Source organism: Ceratotherium simum, chromosome 2 (assembly GCF_057802395.1).
Source record: "Ceratotherium simum simum isolate JZ-2026a chromosome 2, ASM5780239v1, whole genome shotgun sequence".
Lineage (NCBI taxonomy): Eukaryota > Metazoa > Chordata > Mammalia > Perissodactyla > Rhinocerotidae > Ceratotherium > Ceratotherium simum.
The window spans coordinates 79,057,584-79,076,919 of record NC_141901.1 but is presented as its reverse complement, the minus strand read 5'-3'; the positions used below and the strand labels follow the sequence as shown (position 1 = coordinate 79,076,919).

Here is a 19,336-nt window from a genome sequence, read left to right as displayed (position 1 = left end):
TCCTCATCTGTAAAAAATAGATGAGGACAATAATAATAGCCACCTCAGAGAACGCTGTGAGGAATAAAAGAATTCAAGTGCATAAAGCAATTAGAAGAATGGTATTTTTGAAGAGCCATGGATAATTCTTGTTTTCAGCCCTCAGTATTAAGAAAATTTATCTTTCACACTGAACTGTATATTTTTATTATGAAAGCATTGTGATTCGTATAAATGACAATGACTTCTTCTTTATTATGGCAAAATAAAAGGATATGTCTCCACTTCTCCCTCCAGGGCCCATGGGAGGCAAAATGAGCCAACCTCCCACTGAAACCATACAAAGCCTCAGAATATTTTACAAGTAATCCAGGTAACTACCGCTAAGTCAAAGCTGGCAGGTAAGTAAAATCTATTACGCTCCCTGGGCTGCAAGTACTCTTTCCATTAAACCAGCCTACATTCCAGGTGGAAGGAACAGAAACACCAAAGAAATGAATACAGGGCATGTTATGAAATAGCAAATATAAGAAGCCAGCATAAGTTTTTATTTATCAAAAATTAATATTGAGTTATTGTGTGCCAGGTAGTTTAAAATATTACCTATTAATATTAAATAATATAAACCTCATAATAACTCTTTGAGATAGATACTATTATCCCTATTTTACAGATAAGAAAACTGAGGCAGAGAGAGAAGTTAATAAACTTATTCAAGATCACTCAGCTAGTAGATGGTAACACAGGCACTCCAGCTGCAGAGAATAATTTTAGCCACCCTGCAATGGGGCCTGTCTTTGGGAGTAAGGAAGAGAGGATGTCAGAGCTGGGCTTTAAGAGGATTAACATGCTAGCAGGAAGTAGGATGGACAGGGGAGGTGAACAGTAATAATCACTATCATGTGTTGAATACTTACTAAGTGCTAGGCACTCTACTGAGTATTTTACATACATTCTGCCATTTAATTCTCACAACTCTTTGAGGCCAATACAATTGTGATCCCCATTGTACCCCATGTATTCCCAGTTACCCCAGATAAGGTAACTAAGGGTCAAGGAGGTTAAACAATGACACATAGGTAGTAAGTGGCAGACTAGGACTCAAACTCAGTTCTGCCTGACTTCAAACCCACGTTCTTAACTGCTCACAAAATATGACTATATGTGACATATGTGAAAAATAGAAATGAAGCAGGAAAACTTATGTAAGACATATTGCAAAAAAGGAATCCATAGAGTTTAGCAACTGTTTCAACGTATCAATGAAAGGGGAGGAGTCAAAGATGATTAAGTTTGAAGTGTGAGTAACTTGGAGAACAGTGACACTGCTCAAAGAGGTAGAGAAGTCAGGAAGAGCTAGCCTCTGGAGAGCCCGAGGAGTTCATACTTAGACACCACTCATTCCAGACCAGGAAAACAGTGTGTGGAGCACAGCATTATCATTTTCACATTAGTAGATGCTACTCATCCATCAGATTTTCCAAATCTCATGCAGAGGCTGGACTGGAACTCCTAGTTCTTGCCTGTCTGAATGGATTTTTAGGACCTCCTTACTATTTGAATAATGAGCATGATTTTAAAAATGAAATCAGAAGGAAAAACTAAAGAAAGGTGTTAGTTTCTTAAAAACAGGGTGGTCTTTTTCTCCAGGAGTTTCTGGTCTGTGTTTAATCCTAAAGCAACCAACACACACTTCTGCACAACAGCAACCAATGTTTTGGCATAAGATATGCAGGGAATATCAAAATAGGCAATGCCATCTTAGCAGAAATAGCAGTTACACTTTGTCATGAAAACTTATGTTTCTTCTACACCCATCACCACCACCACCAGCACCACCATCAACAAAAGATAATGGGGGGAATTTTTCTGAGAAAAAATTCATGATTAATAAAAATCTCAGGTTTCTGCTATTAATTAGTTGTGTGACTTAGGCAAGTAACTTGACTTTTCTGTGCTCACGTAGTTCCCTCCTCTATAAACTAAGTCTGTTGTCTAGATTCAATTTAGCTTAGACAACTAACGTTTACTGGACTGATGCTAGGGTTCTTTCCAACACTTCATATTACATTATTCAAAAAGGTAGCAAGGAGGGACAAAAGGTCTTGAGCCGAAATAGAACATTAGAGCTGAAAGTGCTGCTGCAGTTCATTTCATGCAATTCTCTTAGTTTATAAACCAAGGAAATGAGGCACAGGGTCTTGATTCATTCTGGGTAAAGAGCTGGTTAGCAACAAAGTCCAGTCTAGAACTGAGATCCTGATTCTCAATCTTGTGTTTTTCCCACTACACCACAAGGTCTTTTCTAATCGGCTGGTTTAGAAATGTTTGCCTTGGATGAACTCAGAGTGAATTACAAGAAAAGAAAAAAAAAAACACACAGCTTCGCTGACCTAAGACAGATTTATGTGTTGGACTTAAAGTTCTTATAAAATGAAATACCGTAACAGTCCAACTGTGACATAAAAGTATTAGACTATGTTATGTGCTTTTTATAGTGCAGTATAATGGCTAAAACCTCAGACAGAACTGCTCTCGCTGCTGCAGGCACAGCATAACCTGTGAGGTCACTCTGAAGTCAGGCTCCTGAGACTACAAAAGGGAGGTGATGGTGCCCTCTTAGCTGGGGAGTGCTCTCGGCCAAGTCTGTATTTGGTTCCCACTATGACTTTGCTGCTAGAGGAGCAAAGAATAAAAAAAGATATTCTGAGCTAGGTAGACAGGAAAGAAGTGGGTGACAGAGGGTAACAGCCAAGTCCTCTACCAACATTCCAGGTCCGCATCTTCAATTCCCCCTGTCTTTACTGCTGGCCCTAGGAAGGATACAGAAATAGAGGAACAGCAAATACAAAATTCAAAACCAGAAACTAGTGAGAGTTGGCTTGGCCCTGCCTAAGGAGCTGTGTGCAGAAGCGCACACCGCCCATCCCAAAGGCTGGCTCTGCTCACAACCTCTGTGCTGAGCTGTGACGTTTAATACAACCATTTGATGGATACTTTGGAATTCTTTAGAGATAGGCACTACATGAACACAGAAAAGACTAGTAAATAAAACTAATTCATTGTTTTTATAGATCAGAGTCTTTTTACCTTCTAAGCAAGAGTGAAAATGAAAAGATGAAATTAACCACATGCCTCGTCAGAGGCAAAAACAATCTGGATCATAAAATAGCTGCCCACTATGAACATAAAGGAGCATATGTCCTCTGACAGTTGGGTGCTTCAAGTCTTCCTTGGGGTCCTTTTCTGAATAATGGGCTTTACGATGTTCACAATTCCAGGTCCAATATACTTAGTATATCTCTTACGCTAAAATAAATTTCTTTTTTAAACAATCACACTAACATCCATTCATTCATTTATTCATTCATCAACAAGTATTTATTGAGTGCCTCCTATGTGCCAGGCATTGTACTGAGTGCTAGGGATACAGCAGTGAACGAAACAGACTCGTGCTCATGAGCTTACATTCTGGTTGAAATCTCTCTCTCTTTATTTTCAAAGTGCTCAATAATAGATGTTTGTTGAAATGCATGAATGACAAACAATATTTGGGGTAATCTGTGAGAATCAGATGTATTATAGCATAAAGATGGGCTGTGAGCCATATAAAACCTAAAGTAAAATGTTTATATTTTATAAATCAATCCTTGAATTTCATCTCCATTTCCCTTCAGCTCTCCTTTTTCTTTTTGGCTAGACTGCTACAAAATAAAATAGAGGTAATTCCTAGGAAGTGTTTCTCCCAACGCACTGAGCATAAAACATCAACAAAGGAAAAAGAGGGTCTTATAAAGAGGAAAGAAGGGAGAGCCTGCTAACGATCACCCTCATTCAGTGAAGTCCTACATTTAGAGACCTCATGCTTCTATGCTGAGCATCAAATTTTTAAAAACCCAATGAAGTGGCATCTCCAAAACAACACTAAAATAAGTAAAAATCTGGCTGAAAACTTACTTCAAGGAGATTCAAAGATGACCTTCTACAGCCTGGTCTTTGGGGTTCCATGTTGGTTTGAGTTCATCTGAAGCCAGCAGATTACTGCTGACTCCTAGTCAGTGGCAACTTCATTTTCATAGTGTCCTGGGTGGTGCAACCTGTGGAGGGATAGGCCAGACAAACCCAGGTGTTTCATAATGCACTCAGGCAGAGAGCATGTCCTTTGCCTCTGGGAAGTAAAGTTATGAGGCTAAAAAGTTCTGAGAGAAATTACCTCTATTATTAAGGAATGACAACAAATATGGAAATACAGACATCAAAGCCTGGGTAATTATTAAAACAAATCTCCAAAAGAAGAAATGCCATCCTTGGATGTAACTGCCTCTTACCTTCCCCTTCTAAGCTGACTGGATGAAAGAAAAAAGAGATTTATTATTAAATCAGGAAATAGAAAAAAATGAAATACTAGAAAAACACAAGCACATAACATTTGCTAGCATAAATAATGGTACCTTCATCTCAGTGTAGCCTCTCCGTAGAAGAAAAACCTATAATAAAAAGAATGAACTAGGCTTTCTTTGCCATCACTCTTGAGCAAAGTACCATTTGTATTACTATCAGCTCCATTTATTTCCAAGAAAACAGCTGAAGCCAAACAAAAATTTTCAAATAACACCAAGGATATGCAGGTAAAAACAAATCATAAAAAACAAAACATAACCATGAGCAAGAAAGAAAACGACCTTATGAGGTCTAGAGTACAAGCTACCTCCATGCCGAGGATAATGTAAGAGGTGGGTTCAAATCTTGATTCCCTTCTTGGGTCATTCTCTCAGACAGTCCCTCGCAAGAAGGATAACTTTACTACTAGTAATGATAAAGCAGTTAGAAGCAGTTCTTGTTTGATTAGAGGAACCCAAGTAATGATGAGCAATAGCTCTAAGACATATATTGAAAGAACATGTTCAAAACCATTGTGACTTTTGTGAAATGTCCTGTATCAGAAAGGTTTGGGGAGGGGGAGATGGATGGTGGTGGGGGTGCAGATGTAAAAGGAGGAGAGGAGGATAAGTGACACTTTTTTAGTATTTTTGTTGACTAATTTTAGTCTTTTGTTTTTGAATACTTACAAAATATTTTAAGAGTATTGGTTCCTCCTCTTTCAAATTTTCATTCTTCTCTCCAGCTTCCATTACTGGCTTTTTCTCCTTTTGGTGCTTTTTCTCTTCCTCTTTGCCTCCACCTTCTCTGTTCTGCAAAGCTCCAAGTTTCTGTGGAAAAGAAAGGAATGACATGAGAAGGGAGAATGAGAGTGTAATGAAGATTAGAGGAGGAAACATTTATCCCCCTTGAGGGTTCTAGGAGAATGTACAATCTGGTGAAAATTATCACAGAATGTGGCAGAGATGGAGATTTAGGAAAGAAAGTCCATCATATAAGTTCCAGTCATGAAACATGTTAAAACACTCACAGTCATTTATTGCACCTCCATACATTCCACCATCTGAATTTGATATTACATAACTACATATAGGAAGCTTTAAATGACAGAGGTCAAAAGGTGTGCATGAATAAGACAACTAAGGACAACACCTTGCCAGTGACCCAAAAGCCAGAGTCTAAGATGGACAGACTGTGTCCCAAGCGTTCTGATGGGAAGTGTGGCTTCCGAGAGCTCTTTCAGATGACTTGGAAAATGTAGGAAGATTGTTCAGCTTTGGACACAAGCATAACCATTGCTGGCATTACAGTGACTAAAAACAGCCACTATGTATCCAGGAAAACAACCCAATACAACCAGTAATAAATGTTCACTCTCCATCCATGAGTAAAATATAAAATGAAACAAAATATACAAACAAAAAATACAATAAAGAACGATAATAAAGATATCTTGAAAAGTATCGTTATTTTTATTATTAAGCTACTGGAGTATTTTGAAGTGCTAACTTCTTTTCTTTTCCTCCTTTGTGTCTTTTCATTTTTCTTCTGCTTCCAACCTACTTCCCAATTCAAGCACATAGATAATTACGTGTTTATTGCCTCTGAGTAGCTTTGGGGAAGGTGGAAAGTAGAAGAGGCCTACAAATCTTTTTCAGTACTCTTCCAGGGCCTTAAGAGAACATAGTGGTTTTGTGAAAGGGATGAATGTTTCTATGCTAAACATAGAAAGAGTGTCTTGGCCAGAAATATAAAGGGACGAAGACTTTCATAAGTAGAGATTCCACTGTTCTAGGTTGGTGGCTGTGGGGAGAAGAGAATGAGAGAGAAGGAGGTTTGCAGATTCTGAGAGTAAAGCAAACCTGAGCCCACTTCTTGCCAGCATACTAGTGCAGCATCAAGACCCAGAGAGAAAAGAGCTGCCTGCTGTGTCTAGGCTGGTAGGAGTACAACAACCTAAGCACAAAATTTCCAGCTAATTTCAGCAGGTAAAGGTAAGCAGATCATCCCCACAGGTGATGTACAAATTAAGGTTCTTAGCTTGGAAGGAAATTGCACCTAGTTTGAGCAAAAAAGAACGCATTACTTCAAGCAAAAATGGAATTCATTGGAAGGTTATGGGGAAGTTCAAGGAATCAAAAGCAATCTGGGAAGACCTAGCTTCAGAAAGGGGAAAACTAAGGTAACTTGGATGACCTGGGTAAAAGGAAGTACGGGCTTCCTTCAGGGTGCTGACACCAAGTGTATCAGCTATAATCTTTTCCCATTCTTGAGTCACTCCTCAGAAAATTTCAGTTCCTGGAAGAGGTGGAGGAAACTTGCTTAGATCCCTTGCTCAACTTTCAGCTAGGGAAGGTAGGATAACTTTTTTGATAGTTGTAGGAGACTGTAGGCACAGGGGGAGGGTTAACCCCCCAAAGGAAAGTCAAGGTGCTATTACAAAAAATGAAAGAGGGGCTGGCCCAGTGGTGCAAGCGGTTAAGTGCGCGCGCTCAGCTGCAGCCGCCCAGGGTTCGCCCGTTCGGGTCCCCGGCGCGCACCGACGCACCGCTTGTGAAGCCATGCTGTGGCGGCATCCCATATAAAGTAGAGGAAGATGGGCACAGATGTTAGCTCAGGGCCAATCTTCCTCAGAAAAAAGAGGAAGATTGGCATCAGATGTTAGCTCAGGGCTGATCTCCCTCACAAAAAATACAAAAATTAAAAAAATGAAAGAGGGCCGGCCCCGTGGCTTAGTGGTTAAGCGAGCGCGCTCCGCTGCTGGCGACCCGGGTTCGGATCCCGGGCTCGCACTGACGCGCTGCTTCTCCGGCCATGCTGAGGCCGCGTCCCACATACAGCAACTAGAAGGACGTGGAACTTTGACATACAACTATCTACTGGGGCTTTGGGGGGAAAAAATAAATAAATAAAATCTTAAAAAAAAATTAAAAAAAAAAAAAAAAATGAAAGAAAGAAAGAGTGGATGCTGGGCAGGCATAAACAGTATTTGCCCACTACAGATGGCCACTTTAGATATATGAAAATCTCGTATGCTTGATTACTTTTTAATACATTGTTCATGTGTGATAATCAATTGGAAGAAGTTGGAGAACAATTTGAGTATTAAATTCAGCGTGTCAATCCCCGGCTGACAACTATTCACTGGCTCTCTATTCTCTCCAATAAAGTTCTAAATTCCTTCATATTCTTCTAGTCCTTCCCCATCCCTCCAGCTTCATCTCCAATTCCCTTCCTTTCCTGTACAATATGTCCCTATAATACTAAGGGATTTGCAGTTCCTTGAACACATTATCCTATTTCACATCCATGAGTCTTGACACATGTCACTCCCTCTGCTTGGAATGGCCTTCCCTATTCATTGTCTGCCTGCAGAACTCACTAACCCAATTCAAACACTTCCTCTTCTCCCTGTCATCCTGTCCACCACCACTTCTCTTCTTCATCTCAGTATCCCCACTATACACCTCGCACATGCCTCTATTTTTTCATTTATATTACTGTGTTGTAATTATTTGTTTACATGTTTGCCTCCCCTACAGACCTATCAGTTTTGGGGGGGTATATTCTGAATAAATGGTTGTTGAATGAACTAATGAACTTTCGAATCAGACACCAGTACTCACTGAGGGTCCACTCTGCTTGGAATCATATACAGCAGGTGTAGTAAGGAGTCACGCAGAATGTTTACTAACGCAGTAATTCTCTACTCTCTACTAGGGATATGCAGACCGTGAGTGGGAAAGGAAAAGCGTTCTAGGTAGGACACAAGGTTTTTATTAGAATCTTCGAATATTCATTCTTCCTAATCCCACTTGCAAGCATAACGCACCATTTTCTGCCCACTTTACTTGCTGATATTACCTTTGAAAATTTTTATTTATCTTCATTTCAGTGCTGTAGTGGTGAAGTTCAGACTCCAAAATAGTAGCATATTTTTAGTTACTAATGAAACACTTGGTTTTATATGGTGGATCATTTTGTAGCATAGCCCCTAAGAATGTGGGTGCAGGAGCCAGATTGCCTGAGTGTGGATCCTGGCTCTGGTCAGGTGACTCTGGGCAGGATATTTAACCTCTCAGTGCCTCAGATACCTAATCTACAAAAACGAGGTCCATAATAGTACCTGACACACTGGATTGTTGAGAAGATTAAATGAGTCATAGATGTAAAGCACTTAAAACATTGCTTGGCATGTAAAAAGTGCCAGATAAATGTTATCTGCCATTATTATTGCAACAAAATATGCTCCCTACCATATTACCATAATTTTTGGTCATTAAAATAATACAGGAAATGCGAAGTATAATAACAGAATGCATGTAAACATGAGTTTATTTGTTTCCATCATGGTAGGATTCAGGTTCTTTGGTGAAGACACCAGAAACAATTCAAAACCACTGCAACAGAGAATGACCCTTAAGGAACTGATAAATTAATGGGGGAAGTAGGATAGACACAAACCCAAATCCACTCAGGGACACTTGAACATACTCTCAAGAGCTTAGTGACTAGAAAATAATCAAATATGAGTCCAAAGAGGTTACTTAATTTGAGGTGGCTGAGAGAGGAAAGGGACTGCCTTTTAGTTTGGGAGGAAGGCAGGAGTTAAAAAATCTTGAACTTTGTTGAAAACAATTTCATCCCAGTTAGCGTGGGGAACTAGAACTAATTAATGAATCCAGTTAATCCATGAGTCAGTATTTACATTTTAGTCAGTCTTATTTCCTGGGATCAGAGCTACAAGGTTTACTAATCAGTCATGTATCAGAGTCCCAACTCATTTACTCTGAAACTGACTTTTGTTAAAGGAATTTAAATAACTTACCTACTCACCTAAGTCTGTAAGTAAAACCAGTTGAAACCGGTTTTCCTGGTTTTCTAAGCATGCTGGTCACTTAGTAAAAATTATATAATGACATATATTATAAGCTTTTCAGGAGTTTCCAAATTGTCACTTTGTTTATATGGGAAGATGCTTGGAAATCCAAACTTATTTCTGTAGTTTTGCTTATTACAAGTTTTGCCTATTACAAGGACACTGTATTTTTTGGTAGTCATGAAAATAAGCACTGGCCCTAAAGTCCAGGGTCAAAGCCAAGTGATCTTAATGATAATCAAGCCTCAAGACTACTGAAATCACTGAAATACTTTTTCCTTCTCCCTAATCTCTTGGGGTTTAGCTTTTGATGAGATGTGCATTAATGAGTGAAATGAGATTAATGGCCACAGAAAGATAACTGTGCTATTTCGGCATGTCTGGAACTATGTGTGAGGATGCCTTGAAGGGTGAGAGAGACATGTTACCTTGGAAAATGTCAAGTCAAATGGAATTTGGAATCTAAAGTCTTCTACAGATGATGGTAAAGCAGTAATAATGAATACGCTTGCTTTCGGTTTAGCTAAAATCTCACCTTATGACCTTACCTCTACTACACAAAAGGGTCAGAAACGCCCTCAAGTTCCCCAAAATGAAACCTACACATCTACATAAAATTACAGCAATCCTTTCCTACTTTCCTTGTTCCTATCTAAGGCCATTCCTCTTCCTGTGCTCTGGATCCCACCCCAAGTGCTTTCTCTCTAATGTGTTCAATTCTTAATGCCCCTCTGTATTGGATCCTTCCCATCAGTTTTCAAACCTACTCAGTCTCTTCACCTCTAAAACATCCTCCCTCAACTCCACTTCCTCTACTCACTACCACCCTATCGCTGTCCTCCCCTCCACAGACAAACTGATAAAGAATTTGTCTACTCTCTGTCTTCCTTTTCTCACTACACACTCCTTTTTAAATTCACTTTGATCTAACTTCCATTTCTACTCCCCTGAAATGACTATCACTAAGGTCACCAATGGTCTCTAGGTTGTTAAATCCAATGGATAATTTAGTCCTCAGCTTATCTGATCTCTCAGCAGCGTTTAACATGTTGATGACTCTCTCCTTTATAAAACGCTCTCTTCTCTTAGATTCTATTCCACCAGACACTCCTTGTTTTCCGTCTACTATTCTTCCTCAGTCTCTTTTGCCAACTCATCCTCCTCTATTCACCCTTTAACTGTTGGAGTTCCTAAAAAATCAGTCCTAGACCTACTATTCTTCTTATGCTATATCCTCTCTAGTTGGTTACATGCATATTTATGTCTTCAATTATTATCTTTACAACAATTACTTCCAAATTTACACCTCTAGTTCAGACTTCTTTGAGCTCCAGGCCATAAGTCCAACTGCCTATTTGATAACTCCAGTTAGATGTTCAAAAGGCACTTCACACTTGAAATGTGCAGAATCAAACTCAGGGCTTCCCCTCTACCCTAACTACCTGGTCCTTTCTTGACTTTTCTCTGTCTCACCGTCCATCAATTTTATAGTTCAGAAATGGGGAATCATACTTGACTCTGTTCTCTCTCACCTCTCATATCCAGTATTTCAGGATGGTAAATTATTCCCTCCCTGAGTTCTCACAGGGATATATATATATATATATATAAATATATAAATACTAGAGGCTATGAAGGGAGTTCCTGGGGGCAAATGATGTACCTCTTTCCCTCCCCACAACCCAAGTTAGGAAACCCAATCAAATTACTTATAAAGACAAGAAACTCCTGTAAGAAGGAGACCAAGCATCTCATTGCTGGGTTGGAAACCTACTTAGGCAGTGGACTTGCTAATCTGCTCTCAGCACCACTCCAAGCAGCAGAAAAACAATAAGTAGAGAACAAAGAGAAGTGATAGCAGTTGGGGTGGCAAGACACTTAGATTTCCCAGAAGACACTACAGAAGAAAGCCAAGCTTGAAGTGAATTGCTGGTACCTGCCCAAGAGGGCCACATCCCAAGCAAGGCGACCCCAACACCAAGAGGCTGTGGGATATATTGCTAAGGTAGGGTATCAAGAGAAGTGACCCCTCCCATATCAGAGAACTATGCAGAGGCCCTTGCAGGGCCTTCTGAAGAATGCCTCAACAGAAAGAGGCAGCATTTGGATGCCTAACAAAAAGAGCATATCAGCAGTGGCTTCAGATAAATGGGAGACATTTGCAGCTTTACCCCAGCCCTCCACTCAGGCCACACAGGCCAGGGAACAAAGGAAAACCAATAATAGAGAAGGTAAGAAAACAGACCACATGCCAACCCCACTTCCAGGGAAGTCCCTCAGTCTTTGGGTCATGAGTGGACTGTAAGGTCATTGGGGGTAGTAGTGGGCAGAGAAAGATTTAAATTGGGTATAAGATTGGACTAGGACAGACAGGACTTTTTAATAACAGAAAACAATCTAGCAGCTATGATAATCTGCTAGAGATGTTGTTAAGGAATTTGAAAGGAAATTATATCAGCACATTTGAAGACAATGGTTAGCAACAACTGTGGAATCTTTTCATGTTTATACCCCACTGAATTCAGTCCCTTCAATCACATGGTCATATAACCAGTCACTCCGCTCTACTTCCAGCACTCTCGGCCTACCCACGCTGCAGCCACAGTGCTTTTACAAAACATAGATCTGATCATGTCACACCCCTCCTTAAATTCTTTAATGGTTTACCATTAATACACTTGGGATAATGATCTAAATCCTTATTACTGCTCCCAAAGCCCTGCTTCTAGTCTCACCTGACCCGCCTCCCCTCTCACTGCACTCCACCCACACTGGTCTCTCCCGTGTCTGGTAGTTTTGCTGCAAGCATCTTTGCCATAAGCATTCTCACTGCAAACATTTCTGCTGCATAAATAATTGGCCATAAGGCAATTTTGCCATAAAAGACAAAATAACTGGTTGACAATTTTTTGTTTTGATCATTTCATTTCTCCATTGATGAAGTTCTTGTAGTTACTCCTGTTTTTATATGATATAAATCTTAGCTAGCCCTCACAATGGTCTATACAGTGACATGTAGAGGTGGTGGTGGTCTTAAAATAGTTAGCATTTCTTCCAGTTAGCGAAGTTATTGATGGCTTTATCCAGATGATAGATGATGATGATTTGTCCCAAGAGTTGCTTTCTTATTTTAAAACACACTACATTGGAGGCAAAAGAGGGCTGAAGTCCTCTTTGAGGGCACAGAGTTGACCTACAGTTCCAGTATAATGAAGACAAGCACTTAGGTACAATCCACAAAAAATAAAATAAAATCAGTTATTTATGCAGTATTGTCATGAATCTACATACACACATTTTAAATGTATTCAAATATTTTGTACTTTTCTATCAAGTCTTTTTAATTTTGTTATTCATTTTTTCATGTTTCATTATGTCTTTTTTAATTGATGTCCCTCTTTTATTTTTTGTGATTTTATCTTTTATAGCAAAATTGCCTTACAGCCAGTTATGCGGGGAAAATGCTTGTGACAGCAAAGATGCTTGTGGTGAAACTGCCTAGACCTGGTCTCTCTAGGCCGCAGGCACACCAAGCTCAGTCTTCACATATGCTGCTCCCTCTGCCCAAATACCCTTCCCCACCCCTCCCTTCCCACTTCCGACTTCTTTACAGTTCAGCTCATACATCACTACCTCAGGAAAGCCTTCCCTGAACTAGGCAGGTATCCCCTTGCTACATACTCTCAGAGAATGGTATATATCTTCATAACATTCATTATAATAACTATATATATTTATCTAAGTATTTGTTCAATGAAAGAAGGGCCTGAGTGTTTTTACTTACCATTATATTCTTGGCATCTAGCAGAGTAGCCAGCAATGAGAAGACAAACAAGAAATAATTGATGAATGAATGAGTGAATGAATGAATGAATTTCCATGTATTTACCCAAAGTCATTCAGTAAATTTCCAACTGAGGCATCACTGATCATCTCTTTTCCTCAGCCTCAGAGACAAATGAGGTAGCACTTGTACTCAACTCAAACACTGAGCAGGTCTACCTTTGTTCTTATCTTCTCTGGGAAATCTTCTCTGATTATAATAATAAACTACTAATAATAGGAGGTACTTAGTGAGAGCATACTGAGGGCCACACAGATTGTGCTAAAGTTGTTTCATGCATTATCAATCTCATCTAATCATCACAACAACTCCATGGGCTAGGTGCTTTTATTATCTACTTTTTTTAAAGGGAAAGGAAACAGAGGCTTAGAGAAGTTAAGGGACTTGCCCAAGATCACACAAGTAATGCAGGTAAACTGGGACTGGAACCCAGATCTGGCTGGCTCTAAAACCTGTGTTCCTCAATAGCCAAGATATGGAAACAACCCAAATGTCCATCAACAGATGAATGGATAAAACAGAGGTGGTACATATACACAATGGAATATTATTCAGCCAGGAGAAAGGAGGATATCCTCTCATTTGTCACAACGTGGATGGACCTTGAGCACATTATGTTAAGCAAGATAAGTCAAACAGAAAGACAAGTACTGTGTGATATCACTTATATGTGGAATCTAAAAAAGTTACACCTGTGAAAAAATAGAGAGTAAAATGGTGGTTACTAGGGGTGAAAGGGGAGATAAGAGTGATGGTATTTAAGGGTACAAACTTGTAACAAGCAGTAAATAAGCCATAGAGATCTCATATACAGTATAATGAATATAGACAATAAAATTATACGATAAAAAAATAAAACTTACGTGCCTAACCATTATAATACATTGCTTTCAAAACACAGGGCACTCTCTTTATTTAATATCACGGCACTTACTCGTAGATATAATCTTCTAACTTCTACAGGACTGTTCTTTTCCAGTGCTATTTAATGCCTGGATTAAGACATAAGATTTCTTGTTTGTATGTTTTGATTCTTCATTAAATTTTAAGTTCCTTGCAGAGAGGGGCCTTATGTTGTGTTTTGCTTATTTGGCTTCCTCATAAGGCCCGTGCTTGGTTGTGGCAGCTCAGAAAAATTTATAGAATGAATGAATAAATGAGTAATGGAATCATCTTACTTAATAGTTTATATGGAGTAAATGTGCTCTATTCATTAAATACAATTCCAAGTTAAGGGAGACTTCCATTTTTAGTGAAGATGGCTATGGATCAATACCATGGCTCCTATTTAAATGTGTGATATGACAATACAATGTTCCTCTGGAAAAGATAACACACTGTATTTCCTTATCTAGGACACCAAACCCTGACTGCTCTATGTTAGATGCTAGTTTCACAACAAATGCAGAAATGTTTATGCTAATTTGAGATAAAACATGAAATAGATGGTATCTTTTATCAGCTATATAAAGTACATTAGGTACATCTTCATTTTCCATAAAGCTAGAAGGCACAGTCTCCTAGCAGTTCAAATGGTAAACCTCTTTTTAGCAGCTCAAATATTAAAGCTCCCTATAAATGGTTTGAATGTGAAATCTTATTCAGGTATTTGAAAACTATTCTATTCCTAAGAAAAAAACCTGGAAGAAAAATCAATAATTCCCCTGGCATCTGACCAATAATTTTGTAATTGTGTCAACCAAATAATTTTCAATTTATTACCTCACCTCAGGAAATCATAAAGATAATTCTTTCCCACTTTCTATAATTGGGAACCCCTGAGGTAAGTCTAATTATAGATACAGTAAATGATATGTCAAATATATATATTTTTTGCTTAAATTCACTTTGCCAAAATGGTATCAAGCTCTACCATCTCCACAATAGAAAACATGGGTTGAAATATGTAAATTAAAAACAAATATTGCTCTTACATTCACTGCTCCAAACTTCATGCATCTGCCTCTTTTAAAGGATCCACATTGCACGTCATCAAGTGCTTTGTTGCTGAACATACACTGCAGAGTCAAGAAAAGAAAATGAGTTATATGCAGATGCATGTATGGGTTGTTTTCACTTAATTCACTCTAAGTAATATGGATCTAAGGGCATGATACATGATTACTTGGAAGAGCAATAGTCTAAGAATTACGATTTGTAGTTTAATCTGGGTGCTGTTTTTAATCTCTTTGAATTTCCATTTTCTCACTGGAAAAATGGTGACAATTCCTGCCTTGCATCTATTTACAGGAATTTTAGGACTGAGATGATACATTGGAAACACTTTGAGAAGCTCTATTGTTAGATGTACCATAATTCTTGGTAATTTTAAGTAGCTTTGAGTTTAGTTTACACAGATACTACTGAGGAAGATTGGAGCGATAAGTGGTTCCTTCTATTATAGGCCTTTTTAAGAATTTCTCAACATGTATCGACAGCCAGAACAAGACAATATTTGCGATCCTTGATTACCTTAAAAAACAAAATACAATAAAATGAAAGCTTGAAAGAAGTAACAAATGGTAACTTTCTGTTCAGCCCAAAATTTATTTTAGAAATGTTAACTTCACCATGAACTATTCACCTTCAGTCTTGAGAGTATTTCATATGGATGATTTAAGTTTTTGATATTCTGGTTTCCACTGACAAATTCTGCATTTTGACAAGTTTGATGAAGTCTATTCACTCTACACAATTTATGCAAACCTACCTTGAATAGTTGATTTTGACTTTATCCCCTTGAGTTCCTAGAACTGCCCTGATTAAATTTTAAAATACAATTACAGGTAGCACATTGAGTCACTCAGTTAGTCAGAGAAATCTGAGTTCTGAATGCCTGCTTCCTGCAGCACACTGCATTAAGTGCTCTGAAGGAGGGCGGGGGTGGATGGGAACAGTCATCCATGAAATGATTTGAGCATTATTATTAAAACAACATATCACTAAGTGCAAAGTACTCAAGTGGAAACTCTATACATAAAAGTTCAAGGAATGGAGAGTAAAGGAAGCACCTCTCCTGCTTTAATTGTCTGTCCTATATATTTAGCAAATGCATTTTGTAACTGTTAGTAGCTTTGCTGTCACCCCAACAAAACAAATTAAACAATGTTGGTCTACCTACAAATGGGAAGCCTGAGTTGGTGTAGAGAAGTTCTTTGATTTCTTTTACCTGATAATACTTCAGGGGCTTTGTTAAGGGAAAGGTCAGGGAGAGATTTTTTTTTTTTTTAATTTTTATTTTGGAATAATTTTAGATTTACGGAAATGTTGCAAAAATAATACAGAGAGTTCCTATATACTCTCACCCAGTTTCTCCTAATGTTAACATCTTATATTGCCATAATACCTAAGAAACAACACTTACATTAATATTAACTAAACTTTGGGCTTTATTCAGATTTCATTCATTTTCCACAAATGTCTTTTTTCTGTCCCAGGATTCAATCCCTATACCACATTGCATTTAGCAGGAAGAGACTTTAATGTCTTCCTGCTGAGATTCAAAAATCAGCCATTTCTGGGCAATGAAGCCAATCAGTGTCAAAATATTAATGTAAGCAGTAATAAAAAGGAATTGAGTGTCTAAGAGCCACCTTAGTGTCAGATTCTTAGCTAACTTTAGCAAAAAGTAAACATGACTCATGCACACCTGAGTTGGAGACCCACTGGTCTGGATGCATTATTATCTTCTGATGCATACAAGCAGACCATTTATGGTTTTGTTTCTCTAGGGTCTATGGTAAGCTTCTCTAACTGGGAACCAAATCAGTCTCTTCCTGTGTCTTCATATAGGAAAATTAGGTGCCCACGCTAGGTGATACCATAAGAATTATTTTATCAAAATTTTCTCATGGGTATACAAAAACCAATAACAATGATGGTAGATGTGTCTCTGGTCTGGGTGATCTACTCACCACACATGGGTTAATTTCTATGAAAAATATAATCCGAGCTACCACCAAGGGACTTACAAATATACCTAATCTGGCTCTTTGAAGAAGAGATAAGAAGATGTCATTCTAAATTTGGTCTTGATTATACAAAAAGGTAGCAGCCATAGAACCTCTCACACTTTTTGGATTTGCTTCTATGCTTGTTGGTCTCTCCCCACTGGAGTGCTTTGGGGGCAGGGAGTGGTTTCTTCTTGACTGCTATAGCCAGAGGATCTGGTACAAAGTATAACTTAATAAATATTTGTTGAATGAACGAATCAACAGAATAAATACTTAGACACACAAAAGCCATTCCAGACCAATATTTAAATTATATTTATGGTTGCCCCATAGTCAGAAATACCAGCCAGAGGCACCATATACATTCCAAAGATATAAATAAAAGCTCCTTTGATGAACTCAAACAACTAGAAATCATTTTAGGAGATGATATTTTAGTGAAATTGCAATTTGATTGTGGTGTTGCTTTTCCTGGTCAGGTAGGAATCAGAAATGTGTATCACCAGAGAAAACACATGTGGAATTATACATGCTCTGGAAATATTAACAGGCAGAAAAACTCCTATTTATCCCAACAGCTCGCCTTATTACTACGAATCAAGCTACTTGGAAAATATAGTGAGGACTGCCCTTGCATCCTATAGCATCATGGCCAAGTTTAGAGTCTGCTGAAAAAAGTTATATACCTCAAGGAAATAATTAGAAATTATTCTAAAGACACAATCTGAAGACTTATTTCTGGAAAAAAACTTCTAGTTTCCTAATATATTTCTGGTTTCTGGAAAGGCCAGCACATGCATTATGTCTATTTCATAGTGCTTAGTATATAGCGATGATAGTATTCACCGTACAATTACCCATTGGGGTCGGCCCGATGGCTTAGCGGTTAAGTGCATGCACTCTGCTACTGGCGGCCTGGGTTCGGATCCCGGGCGTGCACCGACGCACCGCTTCTCCGGCCATGCTGAGGCCGCGTCCCACATACAGCAACTAGAAGGATGTGCAACTATGACATACAACTAGCTACTGGGGCTTTGGGGGGGAAAAAAAAAAAGGAGGAGGATTGGCAATAGATGTTAGCTCAGAGCCAGTCTTCCTCAGCAAAAAGAGGAGGATTAGCGTGGATGTTAGCTTAGGGCTGATCTTCCTCACACACACACACACAAAAAATAGAGAGAGCCAGTTCCTTAGGATTAGTGGGGTAGTTAAAAAAAAAAAAAGTTATTACAGGGATTTATAGCATCACCAGCACTCTCACAGTGTCTGCTTTCTTTCGAAAGAAGTTAAAGTCAACAAGAGTAGAATTAATACAATTTTGTGAAGAGAGATTAGAGCTACACCTCCTCCTGCCCAAACTGAATTAGAGTGACTCAAATACAAACACTTTTCAGATATTGAAAATCTGTCGAGTAATTGTATAGTTGCGCATTTATGTGGTAACTGACAAATAATAATGTACAACTGGAATCTCACAATGTTATAAACTATTATAACATCAATAAAAAAATTTTATAAAAAATAAGTGTTTTATTTTAAAATAACACATACTATATTGGGAATGGGCCTTGAAAACAATGGACAATGAAGCAATTAGTTAGAAAGTAAATGGCTGAAATGGACCTCAAGTTAAGGATCACTCTATACCGACCACTACTCAATACTTACACTTGAATTGTGCTTCATCTTCTTCTAAACTGTAAGCTACATGAGAGCAAATATGATGTCTTTTTTCCTCCATGATGTTTAACACAGTCTCTTATACCTAGAAATATAAAAATAGCTAGTTAGTATTTATTGAGTGTGTTTTTTTTAATATACATTATCTCAGCAACCTATGTGGCAGTATAATTAGCCCCAGTTAACAGATGAAGAAATTGATGCTCCCAGAGGTTATGTGACTTAATTGAGATTTTATAGCATCTAAGTGACTAAGTGAAGATCTGAACACAGATCTGAACGTGGAGCCCACTGTTTCCATCATACTCACTCACTCTGTTCTTTTATTGAGTAGCTTAAATATATATTTGCTGAATTGATCAATGCTTTTGTGACTTCTTCAGAATAAGGATTTTATTCTGATCATAGAAATCCTTTCATTCAACTCACACAACTGTTACTACAAATAAGCCATGAAAGAAAAAAAAGGAAGTCTCTATGTTAAGCAGCTTATAGTCTCATTTGTATGGTACCTCTGAATAAATTTAAGATAGTTATCTAAATCCAATTCATGATTATTTTATGTTCTTATGAGGAAAGGATGTATTCTATGCAAAGAGATAAAATATTAAGGCTAGAAGAGAC

At 38.3% G+C, this 19,336-nt stretch overlaps 1 protein-coding gene across 1 annotated transcript in view; it reads right to left on the bottom strand.

Moving 5' to 3' along the window:
- Positions 1–19,336, bottom strand: part of LOC101407785 (uricase) — a 92,041-nt gene that overhangs the window by 70,832 nt on the left and 1,873 nt on the right. The window contains exons 2-5 of the mRNA XM_087448352.1: positions 18,701–18,797; positions 15,017–15,100; positions 5,049–5,189; positions 3,937–4,076 (exon numbers count right to left, since the gene is read on the bottom strand). Of these exons, the coding sequence (XP_087304478.1) occupies positions 3,937–3,987 (51 nt within the window). The 5' untranslated portion in view covers positions 3,988–4,076; positions 5,049–5,189; positions 15,017–15,100; positions 18,701–18,797. The remainder of the gene's footprint in view (positions 1–3,936; positions 4,077–5,048; positions 5,190–15,016; positions 15,101–18,700; positions 18,798–19,336) is intronic.